The 20,131-nt window shown below is 50.3% G+C and overlaps 2 protein-coding genes across 4 annotated transcripts; both read right to left on the bottom strand.

The window, feature by feature from the left end:
* Positions 1–1,920: 1,920 nt before the first annotated feature.
* NHERF4 (NHERF family PDZ scaffold protein 4) lies at positions 1,921–6,691 on the bottom strand. 2 transcript variants are annotated; one of them, XM_090266097.1, is made up of 11 exons: positions 6,261–6,691; positions 5,859–5,886; positions 5,677–5,750; positions 5,142–5,353; positions 4,691–4,880; positions 4,452–4,588; positions 3,978–4,182; positions 3,566–3,762; positions 3,240–3,467; positions 2,908–3,108; positions 1,921–2,679 (listed from the first exon to the last, which is right to left on the bottom strand). In XM_090266097.1, the coding sequence occupies exons 1-11, from the start codon at positions 6,274–6,276 to the stop codon at positions 2,650–2,652; spliced, it is 1,518 nt and encodes a 505-aa protein (XP_090122223.1). In that variant the 5' UTR covers positions 6,277–6,691; the 3' UTR covers positions 1,921–2,649. The 2 variants fall into 2 exon arrangements, with proteins under 2 accessions (XP_090122223.1, XP_090122224.1); XM_090266098.1 differs by having other exon boundaries at positions 5,145–5,353.
* Positions 6,692–6,754: 63 nt separating this feature from the next.
* On the bottom strand, positions 6,755–16,590 carry NLRX1 (NLR family member X1). 2 transcript variants are annotated; one of them, XM_090266095.1, is made up of 9 exons: positions 16,469–16,590; positions 15,828–15,897; positions 15,290–15,378; positions 14,136–14,755; positions 12,941–13,759; positions 9,488–10,083; positions 9,131–9,217; positions 8,096–8,347; positions 6,755–7,630 (listed from the first exon to the last, which is right to left on the bottom strand). In XM_090266095.1, exons 1-9 carry the CDS (start codon positions 16,536–16,538, stop codon positions 7,309–7,311), a joined length of 2,925 nt encoding a protein of 974 aa, XP_090122221.1. In that variant the 5' UTR covers positions 16,539–16,590; the 3' UTR covers positions 6,755–7,308. The 2 variants fall into 2 exon arrangements, with proteins under 2 accessions (XP_090122221.1, XP_090122222.1); XM_090266096.1 differs by lacking the exons at positions 15,290–15,378; positions 15,828–15,897.
* Between the last annotated feature and the right edge of the window lie 3,541 nt (positions 16,591–20,131).

Genomic DNA, 20,131 nt, shown 5'->3' with positions numbered 1-20,131 from the left:
ATTTTATAGGGTTTTCTAGGTATACTATCATGTTATCTGCAAATAGTGATAGTTTTACTTCTTCTTCCCCAATTTGGATGCCTTTTATTTCTTTGTCTTGTCTGATTGCTGTGGCTAGGACTTCCAACACTATGTTGAATAGAAGTGGGGAGAGTGGACAGCCTTGTCTAGTTCCTGATTTCAGGGGGAATGCTTTCAGTTTTTGTCCATTGAGTATGATGTCGGCTTCAGGCTTCTCATATATAGCCTTAATGATGTTAAGGTATGCTCCCTCTATTCCCATTTTGCTGAGTGTTTTCAACATAAATTGGTGTTTTACTTTATCAAATGCTTTTTCTGCATCTATAGATATGATCATGTGATTTTTGTCTTTCATTTTGTTTAGGTGATGTATTATATTTATTGATTTGCGAATATTAAACCATCCTTGCATCCCTGGGATGAATCCCACTTGATCATGGTGTATGATCTTTTTGATGTATTGTTGGATCCTGTTTGCCAAAATTTTATTGAGGATTTTAGCATCTATGGTCATCAGCGATATAGGCCTGCAGTTTTCTTTCTTTGCTGTGTCTTGACCTGGTTTTGGGATGAGGGTAATACTGTCTTCATAGAAAGAGTTTGGGATTTTTCCCTCTTCTTGGATTTTCTGGAATAGTTTGAGGAGGGTAGGAGTTAGTTCTTCCCTAAATGTTTTGTAAAATTCGACTGTGAAGCCATCCAGTCCAGGGATTTTGTGTGCAGGGAGATTTTGGATTACTGTTTCAATTTCCTTCTTTGTTATTGGTCTGTTGAGACTTTTTTTTTTTTTTTGTGGATGTGTTTCCTTTATTGGTAGTTCAGAATTGTGCTGATTACAGTGAACTCTCATGACTAGACAAGCAGTAAATAGCAGCCAACTACACTTGACACCATGGCTTCACACAAAGCAGATAAAGAAATACCAGAATGCCAATTTTCTATTTTAAAAAATTCCTAAGGACACCTGGCAGAATAATGCTGGAAAAAATAAAAATGACTGTGGGAAGGAGATGCATAAATAAAGTATTTCTTACATCAAAAAAGTCCCAAGAATCACAAAATCTGCAGAAGCTTGGTTAATCAAATACTGCAGTACTGATTTAATCAGTATAAAATCGAAAGAGCTTTAGATCTGGATCTTTGAGGCTGTAAGCATATAGCCTCTGGGGCCCCAGCAATAAAGCTGTCTTGATGTAGAAGTCAACAAAACTGTGGGTTTAGGCTTTTTGGCAAAAATGAGTAACTTTCAAGGGAACACCTTGGTTCTGGGCTAACCCATTAGCCTAAAGACTGAATGACAGGAGAGAAATTTGACAAGGTCTTAATGCTTCTCCTAAAGAAACTGGGTCCCACCCCTTGAGCCCAGGGCCTTTTGGTCCCTTCGAACCACAGCCCACCCACACAAACACAGGCAGTGAGATTTGTGGGGGGAAAGGCCATTTCTATAATAGACCAACACTGATCAGGCACCAGCCCCCATAATCCTAAGGTGCTCATCTCCAAACTAATGCAATACATTCAAGAGTCCTGGAGTCATACCTAGGGTAACTTCCAGATGGCCTTTCAGTCTACTTGGAAAGGGAAGTCTGTGTTTCTCTCTTTTATGAAAACTCTCGGTACTACTTCACTTTCGATCACCAAATGTGTAAGGGTTTTTCCCACACCAAGAAATTCTCCAGCTCTTCTGTGATACCAATTCGGTGTCCTACAATTTAATCCAATTCTGACACTATCTACCTAGAGATACCATAGGTTAAGGACTCAGCCCCACAGGATGCCAATTTCAAGTCCAGGTTGTCACTGTGCTTCTGACCAACTGGCTATAAATCAGAGGTTCCCACGATTCCCTCCTCTAGTTCTATCCGTCACTGGAGAGGCTTACAGAATTCAGGGAAACAGTTTACTTACTCAATTGCCAGTTTATTATAAAGGATGCAATTCAGGAACAGTCAGAGGGAAGAGATGCACAGGGCAGAGTATGGGCATAGAAGCTCCTGCCCTCTCCACATGTTCAGCAACCTGGAAGCTGTCTGAGCCTTGGCCTTTTGGGTTTTTATAGAGGCTTCATTACATAAGCATGACTGATTAAACCATTGGTGATTAATTTAAGCTCCAGCCCCTCTGTCCTCCCAGGAAGCCAGGGTGGGGTGGGAGTGGGGGTAGGGCTGAAAGTTTCAACCCAGTAATCACAAGTTGGTTCCCTGGCAGCCAACACCCCCAGCCCCCTGAGCTTTATTGCTCTTCTTGCTTTGGAAATTCCAAGGGTTGTAGGAGCTCTGTGCCAGGAGTGAGTATGAAGACCAAATATATATTTCTTATTATAAATTACAAAATCACACCACTCATCTCAAAACTTCATCCTTGGGGCACAGCTTCCAAAGCTCCCACATGGCCTCCTCTGAAGTCAAAGGGGAGGATTCTTAGTGGGCCCACCCAAGGCCTCTGACCACAGCTTCTTCTGGGAGATGGGCCCATGGGAGGAATGGACACTCTGGGCAAGCCTGTGATTGTCCAAAATCCTAGAGGTCCAGTTTCTGGCATAAAAAGAGCAGCTCAGCTCCTACCACCTCCAGCTGGAGAGTGCAGACAGGAAAACTACTGAGTAGGGCTGTGCCAAGGAGGAGAGCACTACAGCACATCTGAGGCTAGAGCCCACTCCTAAGCAAAAAGAGAAGGGAGAAGGTCATTCAAGGACCAGAAGAGCTCTTTTGCCCGGTCCCCACCTGCATGGACTGCCCAATAATGGGACTTGTTCCCACCTTCCATTGCCTAAAGTCCCAACCTTCATGCCACACCCTGCTTCACCCTATAGCCCTCCTGCTCTGCCCACCTCTCTGGTACCCCTCTGTCCTTTTCCAGCTGCTCAAAGTCCCTCTCCTTTCTTACCTCTACAGACCCTGGGGGAATCCATGCTTCCAAGCCCTGTGGAAACCTGTTCACCAGTTTTAGGCACAGAGGTGGCTCAGCCTTAGTCAGCTGCTGAAGCATTTCCAAGTCGTTCTCTCCATCAACAGAATTTCCATTCACCTCCAGAATCACATCACCCTTTTGCAGTCCTGCCTGGGCAGCTGAGCCTCCTTGAATCACCTGGGGGTTGGGGGTGAGATACAGAACAAGAAAAGTTTGCTGGGTGCTCTAAGGGTCTTGGGGGGAAGCAAAGGAAGGTTCACCAGGAGACAAATGTTGATAGGATCCAAGGCACATGGGGTATCAGTCACCTGGGAGATAAAGAGACAAGGCCCACTGGCCACATAGCTGAGTCGGAAGCCATAGCCACCGCTAGGCCCAGGATACAAGAAGCACTGACAGGAGCCACATGGGACAGGAGGCACAGCTGTCTCTTCAACTGATGAATCCTTTGTTTCAACCAGAGAGGCTGAGCAGGTGTCCTGGGGAGAGGCAGGAGCCTCTGTGCTCTCCAGGAAAAGGAGTGGAGACAAGCGAACCTGGAAGGAGGCAGATTGAACCAACCTGTTGCTTCTGCCTCCACCTGAGCTCCACTCCATTCCTGCCCCCACCCTAACCCCTGCCCCTCAGCTCTCACCATGCTGAAGAAGTGGTCAGCCTCAGGGTCCACAACAGTGAGGGAAATACGAGAGCCTTGTGCGCGAATCCTGGACACTGTCTCCTCATGGCTCAGCCCCTCCACACTCTCCCCAGCCACAGCCACCAGCCGGTCCCCATCCTGCATCCCGGCCCTCTCAGCTGGCAGTCCTGGGTCCACCTCCCACAGGAACTGCCCTGGGAAATAGATATCCTCACTGCTCCTTCCATGAGTACCCTCAATGCCAGCCCCAGGAACAGTGGGTAGTACCCCCCAGGGGTACGCAGGAGGAGGAGGCCAAGGGCTGGGACTCAGACAGAGACATGACCTATGTGCACTGAGGTGCATATATACACTTGTATGCCCACCCGAAGGCCCACCTTCCCTACCCACCCCCAGGGCTCCCACTCACCAAGATGACCACCAAGGCCCTTCTCCTCCCTGAGCAGGAACCCGAAGCCCTGGGGCCCTTTCTCTAGGTACAGACAGCGGGGCTTGGCAGGCAGTGCCCAGCCCTCCGCCAGGGGTGCAGCCAGAGGCATTCCCAGCTGGCGACACTGTTCTTCCACCTCTGGTCCTGCCACCAGCAGGGTCACCTGCTCTCCACTCTGCCAAAGCTGTGGGGACCCAGCAGGGCTTCAGCATCAACTACCTGGGTAGGGAGGGCAGAGGCAGGCACCTCCTCGCAGCCCCTCTTCCCAGGCCCAGGAATGAGGCACTAAGGATAGTGGAGAGAAGGGTTTAGCATAAACTGTAAAGGAAAGGATGGTGATGGAGATACAAGATAAGATCAGGTGAGGAGGCACTTGGGGGAGGAATCTGCTTCCTGCAGCAAGGGCCCAGGCCCAGAAGGGTGAAGGATGAATGGGGAAGCAGGCAGCCATACCTTCCTGCTGAGTTGGTTATGAGTGAACTTCTCCACACTGACCCCATTCACTTCTAAGAGTCGGGCCCCAGGGGGCACCCCTGCTCGCTCAGCTGCTCCTCCAGTACTCAGCACCAACCAGAAAGAACCCCGATGTTCTGGAAGCAAAAAAAAAAAAAAGGAAGTGTTAAGTCTGCTGGCTGCCTGGAGCGGGACTGAGATTCCCCTTCCTGACCTCCCTCCTGAACCTCTAAGCTCACCGTGGGTGACACTAAAGCCAAAACCACCCTCATCTTTCACTATGTGGCACAGACGGGGCCGGATCCCGAGGCTGAGAGTAGGACAGAGGAGGGCATCATTCCCTTGCTGAGCTCGGGCCTCATCATACACGTGCTGTGCCAAAACTGTCAGCAGAACCCGAGGACCACTGGCCCGGATGCGGAGTACCACCTAAACAGAGGGTATGGTTAGAGCTGGTCCATCTTGCCAACTCCCAGTCCCTGGAACCTATAATTTTCATCATGGAAACCAGCTTTCTGGAATGCTTTTACCCAAATATTCTGAACTCGGTACCCCCAAATCCTGGGAGGTGGGGGAGGTTAAGGCTTGGGTCCTGCTCCCATATACCCAAGGAGGTGATCTCGGTCTTTCTCTCCCTGTGATGCTATGGGACATTTTCGAGTGCCATGGGGAATCCCAGCCCAACCTCACCACCTCAGAGTCTTCATGTTCCACAACATGGTTGTTCACTGCCAGGATCCGGTCTCCTTCCCGAAGACCCTGCCGCTGGGCAGAGGAGCCTGGCTCCACCCTGCACACCACACGAGTGACCCTGTCCAGTTCCTGCTGTAGATGGAAACCAAAACTCCTGCCCTCTTCTTTACTTAGCAGGCAGAAGCGAGGCCTCTCCAGGCTCCAGAGATCTGGAGGGGAAAGTGGGCAGCAGAAAAGGGGGAGGAGGGATGTGGCCCAATTACGAGTCACCTAGTGCCCGACAAATGCTGTTCCCTTGATAGGGCACCAGGCGGACTTCTACCCAGTGTTGGGCAATAGGGCCAAATACTGTGTGGGCAGAATGGCTAAAACAGAAGGAATGCCTGGCCCCCTCCTCTGTCCATGTGGTCACTCCCAGCCAAGGCTGTTATCCGAGAGAGCAGATGAGTGGTTATCAAGGAGATGGGAGGCTGTGCAGATACATGGTATCTCTTGGGAAGGGGAATGATTGCCCAGGGGGTGAGGGGGTTACCAGAGGGATCGTGATCTTCAGCCAGAGACAGGGCAGGATTATCAATGCCCAGGTTTGGGTTAAACTCAAGCTTCCTGTAAGGAGATCCCAGACTCTACTTGAGATGCTAATGGCAGCTGAAGAGCTTCCCCTCCCTTGATTTCCCCTTCCCTTGCCCTATCCCTTCAAAGGAAATCACTTACAGAGTTAACATAGCTGTGTCCTGGAGACCTGCTGGGCAAAATTGGGGTTAGGAGAAGAGAGGTGCATTCTCCACCCCCTTCCATGATAATTAACTGAAAGGACTTAGGAGAACCTCCAAACTCAGGACATGCTCCCTTCCATTCTGCTCCAAAAGGGTCTTTCCTTTCCCTTCCTTCCCCTTGCATTGAGGCCATGGCACAGAAATCTGAACTTATCAGTAGAGGGTGTGGACCAGAAAGACAGACATATCCACTCACTTCCTCTCTCCTAACTTCCAGGCTATTTGTCTCAGGGCTCCAAGCCCCAGCATCAAGTGTGACCTGGTCTATAAAGCCTCTGCCTCCCAGTCTACCCTTGACTATCCTGAAGTCCCCTCCAGGGTATATCTCCCAGCCTCCTACCTGTAGCTGCCTCCATAGTTGAATCAACAACCCAGTCCTCAGGGTAGGGACAAGGTCCACTGAAAGCAGCTGACCTTCCCACTTACACTGCACCCAGTCCTGCCTCCTTTAAGACTCTGCCTTCTAAGCAGTGGGATAATGATTAAACAAGGAAAGTCTTATCCCTAGGGAAGTATTCATTTTCCTCCTGCACCCATTCCTGGGCCCCAGCTTCTCCAGAGACTCTGCTGCTGTCCCAGCTCCAGCTAGGTGCAGAGAAAGATAGAGTGATGATCACTAATTCCAAGCCTGGGGTAAGAATGTATGAAAGGGGCAAGAGGAGTCCTCTGGCCTTGCATGGCCTACTCCACACCCCAATATCATGCGTCCCTCCCAGCCCTCACTGCCTTTGAACTTATTACCTAAGAACTACTGTAACAAAAAGCGGTCAGCAGTTTAATCAGAATGGCCAAGAACAGTGTCCTTCCTTGAAAGCACTAGGCAAAGAGGCCACAGTAGGTGGCAGACAGTTTTTTAATACAACAAGTCAGTGCACATACTGGTAGGGAGCACTGAGCACAAGCACCATTGTGGTAAGAGGAGCACGAAGCCAAGGAGAAAGCACCAATGAGAGAGGAAAGTGGCTGCAAGTATCCTGAGTGTTCCACGGAAGGTATAAAGGCAGGAGGAGGAAGCGCTCCAACACATCTGGACAGCAACACCCCTGGGTAGTTGGACATAAGAAGTGGGCCCCCTGGAGGCACAGAGGCTTCTCGAGAGGAGACAGAGGCAAGGCTAGTGGTGGTGCTGCACGGCAATTTAGTCAGGAAATGCCGCATCCTTCAGTTGTCCTAGCCTAAAGGAGAAGAGGCATGTCTCATGACTGGAAATTCCAGACTTGGGAGGCTTGGTTGACATGTTCCTGGAGGGCCACTGGTACAGCTGTGCCCAGTCCTTTGCCTCCAGCCATGAAGGAATCTTTATAAAAGTAGTAGTGCTAGCCAGGAGGCCACAGAGGGAAGGGGTGTGGGGATAGGGGTCACACAGCTAGGGGCCTGCCGCCACTGTCTCAGTGTCCAGGGCCTCCCAGCTGCTCCAGGAGGGCCCTAACCTCTCCCTCCACTCGAAGCAGCTGGGCCTTGCGCCAGGGATTCAGGGTGGCTCCTCGGTTATCTTCCAGATCCTGCAGCAGTAGCTCGAGGTGGCGCTGGACCCGGCCCCGGTCCCAGCTGTTGAGGTTCCGCTGGACTTCACTGAGGATCACCGACCAGTACTCTGACACTGCTGTTCCCTCCGTCAGCGATACCACAATCCGGGCACTACCTTCGGCAGTGCCCCCCAAGTTCCGCAAGACATGGCGACCCTCTGAGCTCAGCTCATTGAAGTAGAGGCTAGCAGGAGAGAGAGGAGTAGATACCACTCAGCAAGGCTCTGAGGAATGGCAGAGGGTGGCGGGTGGACAGAGTCCATGTGTGTCGGGGGGTCTAACAACTCAGTCCCTGGCTGTGAAATGTGATGGGGTGTGTCTTCAATAAGCCAGAGATAGAAGGCGGCGGCCAGCAGGAGGCAGGGATGACATTAGAATTTAGTGGGACCAAGGGCAGTAGGAACGGAGCCACCAGGAGCCTAGGAGAAATGGTGGTAGGGAATCGGGGCAGGGTAAGGACCAATCACAGAGGGGTGGGTTGGCTCAGAGCAGGTTGATAAGCATCAGTCAGAAGCCAGGAAGAGAGGACAGGCCCAGGCCCACCCCCTAGGGTAGAAAAAGCACAGTGGAGAAAGGGAAGAAAGACTGAGGATGGGAAACGCAGTCCCAGGCTGGGCTTTGGCAATGACCCGTGAGGGACAAGACTCACTGCAGCAGCTCCAGGGAAGGATGCTCCCAGGCAGCCTTGGCCAGGGCCAGGGCCGCTGAGTCACCAGCGCCATTGTAGGCCACGTTCAGCTCCTGTAGCTGTTGATTACGGTCCAGCTGGGCAGCCAGGAGCTCCAGGCCTTTGTCCCCAAGGCCCGTGTGTAGCAGGGACAAGTGTGTCAGCGAGGTGTTTCCAGCTAGCCCCTCCAACAGCAAGGCCACACCCTCAGCTGTCAGTGGATTGTTGGACAGCCTATAGCCACAAACACCCCAAGGTTATAAGTGCCATGGTAGAGACCCTGTGTTTGAGCCAAAAGGGTACACAGCCTGGGATGAAGACCAGCCTGGACACAGAAATGTAGGTCCAGGAGAAGAGGATGGAGAAATAGCAGGTATGACACACTGCCAAGGAGGGAGAGCAGGGTAGAAGTTGGCTTCTCCTCTCCTCTTTTCCCTCCTTGCATTCTCCTTTGCTGACTCCCTACCCACATCTTCTCTTCCTCTTCATCATTACCATTTCCCTTCTTCCTCCTTGTCTCACCTCCTCCCAGACCCCACGGCCCCATCCTTCTTGTCCTCCCTTCTTTCTCTTTCCTCATTTACCTCCCCTTACTTCAACCAGAAACCAGAAACCCAAGAGTCTGAGTTCCTAGTAAATCAGTCAACACTTTGGGAGCATCTACTGAATGCCCAGCATTAAGGTCATTCTTGTGAAGCGACAAGGAAAATTCTGGAAAGGTATCAGTGGCACTGTTACCAGGCAACAGGACTGGGTATTATTCTACCCCATTCCCCAGACTGATTTTAGCCACATAAGAGGCTTTCTTAGCACCTATGTCTGGTGGCATCTCACCCCTATCCCCACCCTACTGCTTGTATTAGACCTGGGGGGGCAGGACAGGGCCAGACTTCCACCCCCTTTACTGTACCATGGGTGGGTCTGTGCCAGGTATGTTGAGGCAAGGACACACCCTTGACCATAGGTGGCCACCAGAATGGCCTGAGCCTCCCTCCAGCCCTTTCCCAGGACACTTACCGCAGGGTGGTAATTTGGCACTGGTCATGTAGCAGCAGATCTCGGAGGTCCCTGCAGGCCTCTGGGCCCAGGCTGTTGAGTTGCAAGCTGGAGCAAAAGGTGATCAGAGGAGATGTGAGAAACCAAAGAAGCAACTCAGCATAGGGCCTGCCCATCCGTCAGGCCCCTTTCTCACCATCCTGACTCTTGCAGTCCACGCCTGTCCCTTCTATTGCTCTCGTCACGTCTTCCCACACCGGACCCTTTCATCCCACCCCTTGGTCCTTCCTTAGTACCTTTGGTTTTCCTAGAAACTTCTCTTCCCACTCTTCACTTCCAACCCTCTCCTGTCTTCATGTCTGTGCATGAGATCCTCACCCCAGCTTTTGGGCACGCAGGAAGACGGGCATGAGTGTGCGTAGGCCAGCAGGGTCCAGCTGGCAGGAGGCCAAGTTCACCTCAGTCAGGGTATGCCTTCTGCTGCCCAGTACAGCTGCCACCACTGTGCATTTGAGGGGTGTCATGCGCACGCCTGCCAGGTTGAGTTGGCACAGGGAGCTGAGCACCTCAGCAGAGAAGTGCTGATTCTGGAACTCATAGTGGAAGAAGAGGTGGTCAAGGAGCTCCGAGGGAGGCAGCACCTGCCGGCCCAACTTTCCCAGCTTCTTCTTGATGGCCTGGGCATTCTCCAGGGCATCAAGGTTCTTGATGGGGCAGCCAAGCTGAGCTAGCATGGCCCGGTTATGGGCAGAGAGAAGCCCTCCCATGAACATGGGGAAGAGCTCAAAGACCTCATCTTCAGGGGGCTCATCTGAGTGACGCCGGGGGCCCTCCATGCCCAGGATACTGGCACCCATTTGGTCCAGGACATCATCATTGTAGTAATCCTCCTCTCGGAACATCTCCAGCACCATGGCCTGGGCAACCGCCTCACGGCTTTTACCCGTCATGCGCCCAAAAACTCGTGGAACCACCTGGGAAAGGAAGCAGGAGCACTTTCCCTGACTGCTCCAGCTTTGTGTCTCCTCTTGAACTTATAGTATGATTTGTTCGATCATATATATACTATTCCACTCCCCACTACCCACACAGAATATAAAACTTTTCATAATTTGGCCCCAATTTGATCTTTCCAGAGTCATCCCTCAGTACTTGTCTCATGCACTCCAGACATACATTCCTCCCAAACACCCCATACATTTTCAAGCCCAGGGGGTGGTGGGAAGGAACCACCATATATCCATATATCATCATCATCAGAACAATGATGACTGATATTACTCTTACTACTTCAAAACACTACATCGCTTGGTCCCTGCCAACTTCATCATGGGCCTCTCACCCTCATTCACTCTGCTTCTGTCCTTTCAGCTTCTCTCTCTCTCTCTCTCTCTCTCTCTCTCTCTCTCTCTCTCTCTCTCTCTCTCTCTCTCTCTCACTTTCTCTCAACAGTGGCAAAGCTCTATACTCTTTCTGGGGTGTTTTCCCAATTCTTTTCTGGCTAATCCTCTAGGGGTCAGACTAAGCGCCCTTCCTGCAGAGAAGCTTTCCTTATTCCCCCAAGCCAGTTCCCCCATTAGACACTTTCAGCACCTAGAACTTTGCTTTCCAGGCACTTACCATATTTTTTAATTACATGGTTATGCTGACATGCTTGTGTTCAGATTGTATGACTGGAAAAAGCAGAAAATTGGTTGGTTTGTTTTTAACTGCTTTCTCCCTCAGAATCTAACATATTACCTGGCACACAGCAGGCACTCAAATATTCATTGAAGAAATGAATGTGCCCTGGCTGGTGTGGCTCTGTAGACTGTGTGCTGGCCTGAGAACTGAAAAGTCGCTGGTTTGATTCCCAGTCATGCCTGGGTGGTGGGCCAGGTCCCCAGTTGGGGGCATGTGAGAAGCATCAGATCAATGTATCTTGCATATCAATGTTTCTCTCCCTCTTTCCCACTCCGTTCCTATCTCTCTAAAGATAAATTAATAAAATATTTTTTAAAAATGAGCTGAATGTTGTGGACATTTGCAACATCATCTCGCATCCTTACAATGGTTGTGAAAGAAATAAAGGGTCCCTACCTCTGGCAGTGAGCCATGAGGTTGTTTGTGGCACCTCCTCTAATGTCTGGTTTTATTTTTTCACTTTTTATAGGTAAGGTTCCTGCCATGGAGGTAACACTAATCTGGTATTGTGGTGAGAAAATGTCACCCTGGGAAGTGTGGAACCATCCTCTGCTAGGCAACCCTTCCTCCAGGAGGGCTAGGGAGTGTGGTGCTAACAATTCTGGTGCACTCTAAAAGAATGGAGGGGCTTTCTGGAACCTGTCAGGGAACCACAGCCTCTCACTGCAATCTGGACAAGGCAAGTACATGCTCAAAGGGGAAGGGTAGCCTCAGCAATGGCCATTATTTCCCTGTCTGGGGTGATCATGTAAGAAGGGGTGGGCTGCCTGAGCCTGTTTTTATGTTTAACAATTAAATAGCACTTATTATGTGCCATGCCCTGAAGGTGAATACATTTAATCCTCCTATTAGGCCAATGATATAGATTCTACTATTATCCCCATTTAAGAGATAAGGACTCTGAGGCACAGAGAGGTTAAACAACTTATCAAAGGTGACACAGCTAGGAAGTAGTAGAGCCTTTATTTCAACTGAGGTAGCTGCATTACTGAATCCCTGTTCTTAACCCTTATGCTTTGCCACCTATAAAAAGGAAAACTTGTTCAAATTTGACCAGGGCTCTCCCTCCTCAAGATCAGTTACTAAAAGATTCCTAGAGGGAAAAGGGTTACTTAGGAAGGCACCATACATAGCTTGACAAAATATCCACAATATATCAGTAAAATCTGGCAGAAAGAGACAGATTTCAGAATCATGAAACCTGGGCTCAGATCCCAGCTATTTTGTTTACTATCTGAGTGACCTTAGACAAGTTCTTTAGCCTCTGTGAGCCTCAGTTTCCTCATTTATAAAAGGACTAATGGCCCTGGCTGGCTAGATCAGTTGGCTAGAGCATCATCCCAATAAGCCAAGGTTGTGGGTTTGATGCCCAGTCAGGGCACATATAAGAAAAAAGCCAATGAATGCATAAATAAGTGAACCAATAAAGCATTGTTTCTCTCTCTTTCTCTCTCTCTCAAAACAATAAAATTAAAATTAAAAAATTAAAGGGATCATAATAGCATTTCATTTATAAGTCACCTTGCAGACATCAGCAGAGTGGATCCTTCTTCCCCTCAAAAACTTAGTACATCCACCCTGCTGGCAACACAGTTCTCAGGCCTGTAATTTGGTTTCTGGAATGGACCTGTACCCTGGATAAACTGTCCTAAGCCAATTACCAATGCATTTATCCTCCTGGTATAAATGAATACAATGACATCTGCTTTATGAACCTGCCTTTCTGGTGATTTAGTTAAGATGAGTCATCACTATCGGAGTCTAATCATCTCTGGAAGAACAGATATAATAGTGTCTGGACCTGCAAAGCAGAGGACAGACCCTGAACTATAGTGATTCCTGCCTCACAGAAACAAAGACTAGAAGAAATGCAAAAGAAAACCATCTTAGGGTTGTAGGATTGTTATTAAAGTCCCTGCACTCTCAAATTCCCTTCCCAGCCCCCAAGCCTTCACCAGCCTACAGCTTCTCTCTCTCCCTTCTTTATGCCCCAATCTCACTAAGAGCCCAATTGCCCAAATCTGAAACCAAGGCCGAAAAAAGAAGACTCACAGCTATGCAGGAATTATTAGTTTCCTTCTGGGAGTGGAGCAAACGATAAACGGGGAATAGGAGGCTGAGAGCCTAGGGTCCAGGGGCTGTTGTTACCTTAAGTAGGTTGAAGAGCAGAGGTAGGGCCCTTAGTGGCAGCAGCTTCGCCACGATGCCCAGGACCAGACTGACATCCTCTCCAACACGGCCCACAAGCTCGGCCACTTCCTTGCCCACCCGCTGCAAAGTTGTCTTATGCAAACCCAGCACAATGTAGAGGGCAGCCAGGTATTCTTGCATGGCAGGCACAGTGAATACAAAGGTGCCTCGACGCCCTGGCTCCATGCACGGGGCCAGAAAAAACCTCAGGGCATCCCAGCGGAAGACATGCAGCAGCTGAAATTCTTCTTCTGTCCTGATGCCAGCTTCTAGGCAGCCACGGATATCCTCTTCAGAGAAGTAGGTCTTGCGGGAAGACACCCCCTCATAGGCCAACTTGCCCATGGTTCGGGCAGCATAGGCCATCAAGGACAACTTGGAGGGGTCACTGCTGTCTAACATCTCCCCACTGAAGTTTAGACGCAGGAAGCTGGTGTAGATGCTTGTGAGAGTCTGGCCGGCCGGTGTAGGAGCATGCAGGAAGTGCAAGGTAGCACAGATAAGCCAGCAATAGGAGGGCAGGAAGCAGGCAGCAGTGATCTGGTGGTGCCCTTCCAGGTTCCTGGAGAGCATCTCCACCAGGCTGTCATGCTGAGCTGATGTGGCTGAGACACCCACCCCAGCACTATGCCCACAGTCTGGTTGATTGAGACGAAGCTGGAAATAGAGCTTCTGCAGGTTGGTATCAGAGAAACCACAGATCTCGCCATAGCGGCCCACATACTTGCTAGGGATGCGGCCAATGGCAGAGGGCCGGGTGGTCACCAGAATGCTGGCCTGGGAAGAGAATGGTTGAGCGTTAAGAAAGGCTTTGATATCCTGATTGCCTCACTCCTCAGGGAGCGCCTGACAATCAAGTGCCCAAGAATGAAAATGATGATGACCATAATAATTATAACTAACAATTACTGTGTACTCATTATAAGCCAGCACACTATGCCAAGCAGTTTACATGTAGTATCTCAAGAAGAAAACAGAAGCTTGGGGAAGTAAGTGACTTGCTCAATGACACACAACTGGGAAGTGGTGGGGCCAGGATTTGAACTAGCCCAAGGGCCTCTCTTACACAATAATTATGTGGGCCCAGGACATAAAAATCTTTAGGAAGCAAATCAGGGACAAAGGTGGCAGGGAGGGGCAGGGGGCCACCTACCTCAGGCAGCATATATTTGCGCAGCAGATTGACTATGATAGTAGCTGGTGCCTCTGGCTTCTCAGGGTCACTGCAAAGCCCTGTGCCTGCCAGTCGGAAGTCTAGGTTGAGACGCTCCAAGCCATGAAGCACAAACAGCAGGCGGGACCCAGCTGCAGCCATCAGGGGCAGAATCTCCTTCAGGGGTGTGTAACGCTGGGCCACAAGTTGCCACAAAGAGGCTGGAGCAGGGCCCAGGGATGACAGGTCCTCGCAGGAGAAGGGGATGAGCAGCTCAAATGCTGGCAGTTGTCCATGACACCAGTCCAGGACCATCTTGCGCACCAACGTGCTCTTGCCTGTGCCCACCGTCCCATACAGAACTACTGTCTGCACATGGCGCCCACAGGCATCTGGGTCAAAGAGCTGAGACAGGGCCAGTGTGGGGAGCCTGGCCACAGGTAGCTGATGCTCCAGGGCCAGCTCTGAAGCTGGGCAAAGAAGCTCATCGAGGGTGCTCTCACGGATCACTGGGTCCACATGGACCGTGTCTAGTGCAAAGGTCGGGCCAAACTGACGCTCTTCCCTGGGCAGCCGGCTGAACCACTCAGCCAGGTTCCGGCGGTGCCACTGGATGGCTTCTGGATGGGAAGACAAAGGGTATGGGCCATGGGAAGAGGTCAGGAGATACGGGGCCAGTAAAAGTGATGGTAGGGTCAGGCTGCAGAGTTAAGATAGCACCAGGAGATGCTGGGGCCCAGAATGCTACTGAGCACACAGGACTATCTCAAAAAATACAATGTCCAGAAAATTTGGAACCCCTGTGGCAGAAAGTGGGGAGCCATGGGATGAGTGATGCTGAGCCTGGGTTAAATGGTTTTCATGGTTATATCTACATGCAATCTTTACCTTACTTCTAGGAAGGTAGGGATGGTACATCCCTTCCAGGGCTTTGTACATAGTGTGTATTACATGAGTATTGCAGGAAAAGATACATGAATAGATAGATGATGGGGCTAGGTAGAGTGGGCCCACTGATGGATGATGTCAATGGGTCCTCTCTGCCTCCCTCTTCCTGCCTGCTTCTCCCTCCAGGCTCCTCTCCACACCCCAGCCCACTCTGGGATCCCAGCCAGCCCCTCTCCTCAGGCTGACTGAGGATCCAATCTCTTTACCAGTTGCGGAGATGCTCTGGAACAACTGTCCATGCCTCCCTGATGGGGGACCACTGCCCACTGAGCTTCCATAGTGGCGTATAAAGACCCTGGGAGCAAGAAGAAGGGATGATCTGGGGCTATTGAGCTCAGTCCCTGTACAGGCTCAGAGTCCAGGTCTATTTGGAATGATGGACTTCTGGCTTTCTGAGATTCACGCCCAACCCTGGACACCCAAGTCAAGATTCTCAGACTCTCACCCTTCCCTGCGACTGAAGTCTTGCCCCTAGCCCTCCAGCTCCCCATAGCTGCCTGTCTGGAACACAGCCTGGTCACTGCCAGACTCCACCCACCTCCCACAGATCCTCCTACTGGCTGACCACTGTGACTTGTACTGTAGATGATGTAAGCCAACTTCCTCTTAAGCCTGGTGGCTGACTCTGTACCCTCCCCACCTCTAGAAGACCAATCTTCCCGCCAGAAGATCAAGTAGCTTGACCCTTCCCAGGCTACTCTGCTATGCCCAGATATATTCTAAGATATGACACCAAGGCCTCACCTAGGGGGCCCAAGGGGACTCTCCCCTTTAAGGGTCCAGTTCCAGTGGATCACGGAGTGGATACTTTCATCTAGAGAGAAGAAGGAGAAGGAAGAACTAGCACCCAGATCCCATCCATGTTCCCCCACCAATACACAGACCCTATGTCTACATCAAATCCCCCAATATTTGCTCTTAAAACATCATGTACCACCCCTTTGCATCAGTTATTATGCAATTTTATATTTTATTGTGTGACTACTTAACATTCATTTCTGGCCCCCCACCACCACCATGAAAGCAGGATCACATCTGGTTTTGTACACAATTATACACTTAAAACTTAGCACAATTATATACTGAGACCTTGGCACATAGCAGATACTCAAAAAATATTTGTTGAATACAAAATGAAATCAGACAAGTGTTCCTGAACTTAGGTAGCTAGAGGGACCCTCAAAGATAATCTAGTCTGACTCTCTTATTTTATATGGGAAAAGGAAAACAAGGAAATGAGGTGATTTGCCCAAGGTCAACAGCTAGTGAATCACAGAACTGGGACTAGTACACCTGGAGTCTGAATCCCTGCCCTCTTGCAGGCACCACCTGGACCCTGAAGAGGAAAGAGGAAGTAGAAACAGAAACCCATGCTTCCTGCTTACCTGCTGTCTGGAGTGCTCTTCCCAGGCCAGAGCCCCAAAAGGCCCTGGTCAAATGGCAGTTCCACCTCATGGTAAGAGAGAAGGTCAGAGCCCAGGTTTACACACCAGTTTCTCTCCTGTTCCCCTGCAAAAAGAATGGTGTGAATGGACTACACCCCACACCACAATCACCACCACCTCCATGTGCAGGCCAAGAAAGAATTTTCTTCCTCAGGACAGCACCAACCTTTCCTTAAATGTCAGCATTGCCAAAGCCCTGGCCTGGCCTAGAGCTCTCCTTCCTCTTCTATATACTCCACCTGAGTGATCCCGTTTTATCTCCTACCACCTACTGCCTCTCTCCTGGGGCTTTAGGAACATCTTTCTCCTGAATTTCAGCCTAGCGAATTGCTTTATTTAGGTGTCCTTTTTGGGGGGACCTTTCTGCCCTGTCCAAATCCTACCCAATCTTTTAAGACCCTGTTCAAAGATCCTGTCTCCCTGGAAGTCTTTCCTGATCCTTCTAAGCTCCCTTAAATGGGGCCTGCTCTCTTTGGCACCTGATTTCCAGAGCTGTGGCTTCTTACGGGTAGGGCACGCTTGGGGAGAGCAGCTGCGCTAGACCCACCTGCCAGCAAGGCCAGCCAGTGGAGGAGTGGGGCTGGGACTCAGAGCAGGGGTCACAGGGGCTGGAAAAGGGTTAAGAGATGGCCCTGGAAAGCTGAGAAATCTTAGGAAAACTAGCTCAGTGTGATAAAATCGGATCCAGGGCCACTGGCACAAGATGGGACTACCAGAAGGGGTTGGGTAGTGATGAGGATAATTCTCCCAAGATCATTCCAGGTCTCCAGGGCAGTGCTCCCAAAGGTCCATAGCTCCTGCCCACAAACTCGGTTTCAAACATCATTTCTAGTTCCAGTTGGCTTCTGACCCAGACGGGAGGGCCTGCCAGAAAGCCCACCACTTAGCAAAACAGTTGCGCCCTAGCTGTCCGAGGGCCTAGAACTCCCAGCGATACTAGCGCAGCCCCGCCCCACCTCCTCCAGGCCCGGCCCCGCCTGGCCCCGACCCGCCAGGCCCCGCCCCCCGCGGCATCCCAGGCGGGGGCGAGGGGAGACCAACTGGTTAGACCTTTACCGGAGGCTGCCCCGGCCCGGGAGCCCGAGGCCCGCCGGGGCCGGCCGCCTGTTCCGGAGGTCCCGGCGCGGCGCTTCTTGCCTGCTCGCCCTGGCATCCGACCCTGGCAGCGGGCACAGGAGAGAACGAGCCCAGGCGCTCGGAGTCCTTGGAGTCCTCGGGATCCTCGGGGTCCTAGGAGGAGGGAGATAGTGAGAGGGGCCGAATGCCCCGCAGAGCAGGTCTGGGCAGGGACTTCTTCCCTATTGGTCACTGTACCGCCCTCGCCCTCTTTGGTAACAGCCTTCAATTCGGGCGGGCCTCTCTGTTAGGACTGCCCTCTGCAGGTTACCCAGCGCCGGCCCATCCAATTACCTCACTGACCGCCTCCCAGGCTGGGCTTTTTTTTTTTTTTTAATTTTTAAGTACATTTTATTGATTATGTTGTTACAGTAGTTACCATTTTTTCCCCCTTTGCTCCCCTCTGCCCAGTATCCCACTTCCTTCCAGCAATCCCACCCCCCCTTAGTTCATGTCCATAGTCGTGCATATAAGTTCTTCGGCTTTACCCTTTCCTATATTATTCTTAACTTCCCCCTATTTTGTACCAACCGATTATGCTTCTTAATCCCTGCACCATTTCCTCATTTCTCTCCCTCCCCTCTCCCAGCTGATAACCCTCCAAATGATCCCCATACCTACCATTCTGTTCCTATTCTGGTTTGCTTAGTTGGATTTTGTTTTTATTTTTTAGATTCAGTTGTTGATAGTTGTGAGTTTGTTGTCATTTTCGTGTTCATAGTTCTGATCTCCTTTTTCTTAAGTAAGTCCCTTTGACATTTCATATAATAATGGCTTGGTGATGATGAACTCCTTTAGATTTACCTTGTCTGGGAACCACTTCATCTGCCCTTCCATTCCAAATGATAGCTTTGCTGGACAGAGTAATCCTGGTTGCAGGTTGCCTTTCATCACATTGAACACTTCTTGCCAGTCCCTTCCTGCCTGCAAAGTATCCTCTGAGAAATCAGCTGATAGTCCTATAGGCACCCCCCTGTAGACAACTCTCTGCCTCTCTCTTGCTGCCCCCAGGACTCTGTCTTCATCTTTCACCTTTGGCATCACAATCATGATGTGTCCTGGTGTGGTCCCCTCTGGGTCCTGGGACCCTTTGTGGTTCCTGGACCTGTATGTCCATCTCCTTCGCAAAATTTGGGAAGTTTTCCTCACTTTTTTCAATTCTTGCCTCCTCATTCTGCACTGGTTGTTTTTTTCTTCCTTACGTTCCAAATAATTGATTTGAACCCCGGTTTCCTTCCCTTCACCACTGGTTTTGTGTGGATTTTCCTTCGTTTCACCTAGCATAGCCTTCACTTCTTATCTTATGCGTTTGCTGTACTCAAGCGTATCTGTCAAGCCTGTGAGTGTCTTTATCATCAGTGTTTTGAATTCTGCATCTGTTAGGTTGTCTATCTCCTCATGTGTTAGGTTGACTATCTCCTCGTCGCTTAGTTCTCCCACTGGAACCTTGATCTGTTCTCCCCTTTTGGGCCATACTTCTCTGTCTCCTCGTTCTGAGAGGCTCCTGTGTTTGTTTGCCTCCGTGTCTCCAGGCTGGGCTTTTTGTAATGCCCATTTTACAGATGGAGGAGTAACTGTGGCTGAGAAGGTTGAAATGACTCCCACAGGTTAATCCATTAAGAAGCAGAAGAGCCAGAACAGAAATAGGGTGCCTGAGTCTTCCTAGCCCACCCCTGGGCCTCCCTGAGACACCCATCCCTGCCCAAGTCATTCTTCCCTCTGCGAGTCTCTTCAACTTCTCAGCCTACCTCCTGGCAGATATCTGAGTCAAGATCCTCTTGGGTCCTTCCTTCTGTACCTGGTTATCTTCAAACCCCAAAACTCTATGTATGGCTTCTGGTCACTTTGGTCAGGGAAGGAGGAAGAATGGGGGCAGAGAAACAAGTTCCACCCCAACCTGCTCTTCTTATCTGGTATACAATCATAGCCTAGCCCTGGGGCTTCCTGGTCCTCAAAACCCCCCACCTTCATCCCTTTGCTTCCATGTAAGGCACACCCAGGGCCCATGAAGCTGATGGAGAAGCCACCCACCACCCACAGCCAGGGCATGCCTCTACATGCAAACATAGGTGTACAATGTGCAATTAACAGAGGTGTTCAACAGGGAACACATGGAATTCCTCAAGGCAGGGCTGGAAAGAGGGCTGTGTGATTTCTACCCTTCATCTGGACTGAAGACAGTGTTGATATTTCACTCATGTATTTTTTCATTCACTGAACACATATTATTGGGGTAGTGCTGAGCAAGACATGCAGGGGTCAGACAGACCCTAGCAGCTCCCTTCCAGATGGCCCAAATAATGGTACTTCAAAGGTTGACAGAAGGCTTAGAAAAGTCTGAGTGAGGAAGTTATTACCTTCCTCTGGCAGAGGAAGTGACATTTGAACTGGATCTTAAATACAGGAAGTCCAAGAAGGGATGGGCATTCCAGGCAGCAGGGAAAATGGCATATTTGCATTTTAACAGATGTTCTGAAAGGGGAATAG

Source organism: Furipterus horrens, unplaced genomic scaffold, assembly GCF_987537825.1.
Source record: "Furipterus horrens unplaced genomic scaffold, mFurHor1.1.pri manual_scaffold_2, whole genome shotgun sequence".
In the NCBI taxonomy this organism is placed as follows: Eukaryota; Metazoa; Chordata; class Mammalia; order Chiroptera; family Furipteridae; genus Furipterus; species Furipterus horrens.
The sequence above is the reverse complement of the archived record's forward strand: the minus strand, read 5'-3'. Positions and strand labels throughout refer to the sequence as shown.

Bases quoted from the DNA above. Each gene is read 5' to 3' on its own strand.
- NHERF4 (XM_090266097.1), bottom strand. The intron at 4,881-5,141 runs GTGAGGTTGGGC...CCCTCTGTTTAG, and splicing joins AACATGAAGACTCTGAGGTG to GTGGTACTCCGCATCCGGGC. The intron at 4,183-4,451 runs GTATGGCTGCCT...GGGTCCCCACAG, and splicing joins ATAACCAACTCAGCAGGAAG to CTTTGGCAGAGTGGAGAGCA.
- NLRX1 (XM_090266095.1), bottom strand. From the start codon at position 16,538: ATGAGGTGGAACTGCCATTTGACCAGGGCCTTTTGGGGCTCTGGCCTG. The intron at 14,756-15,289 runs GTAAAGAGATTG...CTTCCCATCCAG, and splicing joins CCAGAGCATCTCCGCAACTG to AAGCCATCCAGTGGCACCGC. The intron at 8,348-9,130 runs GTAAGTGTCCTG...TTGTGGCTATAG, and splicing joins TGCCAAATTACCACCCTGCG to GCTGTCCAACAATCCACTGA.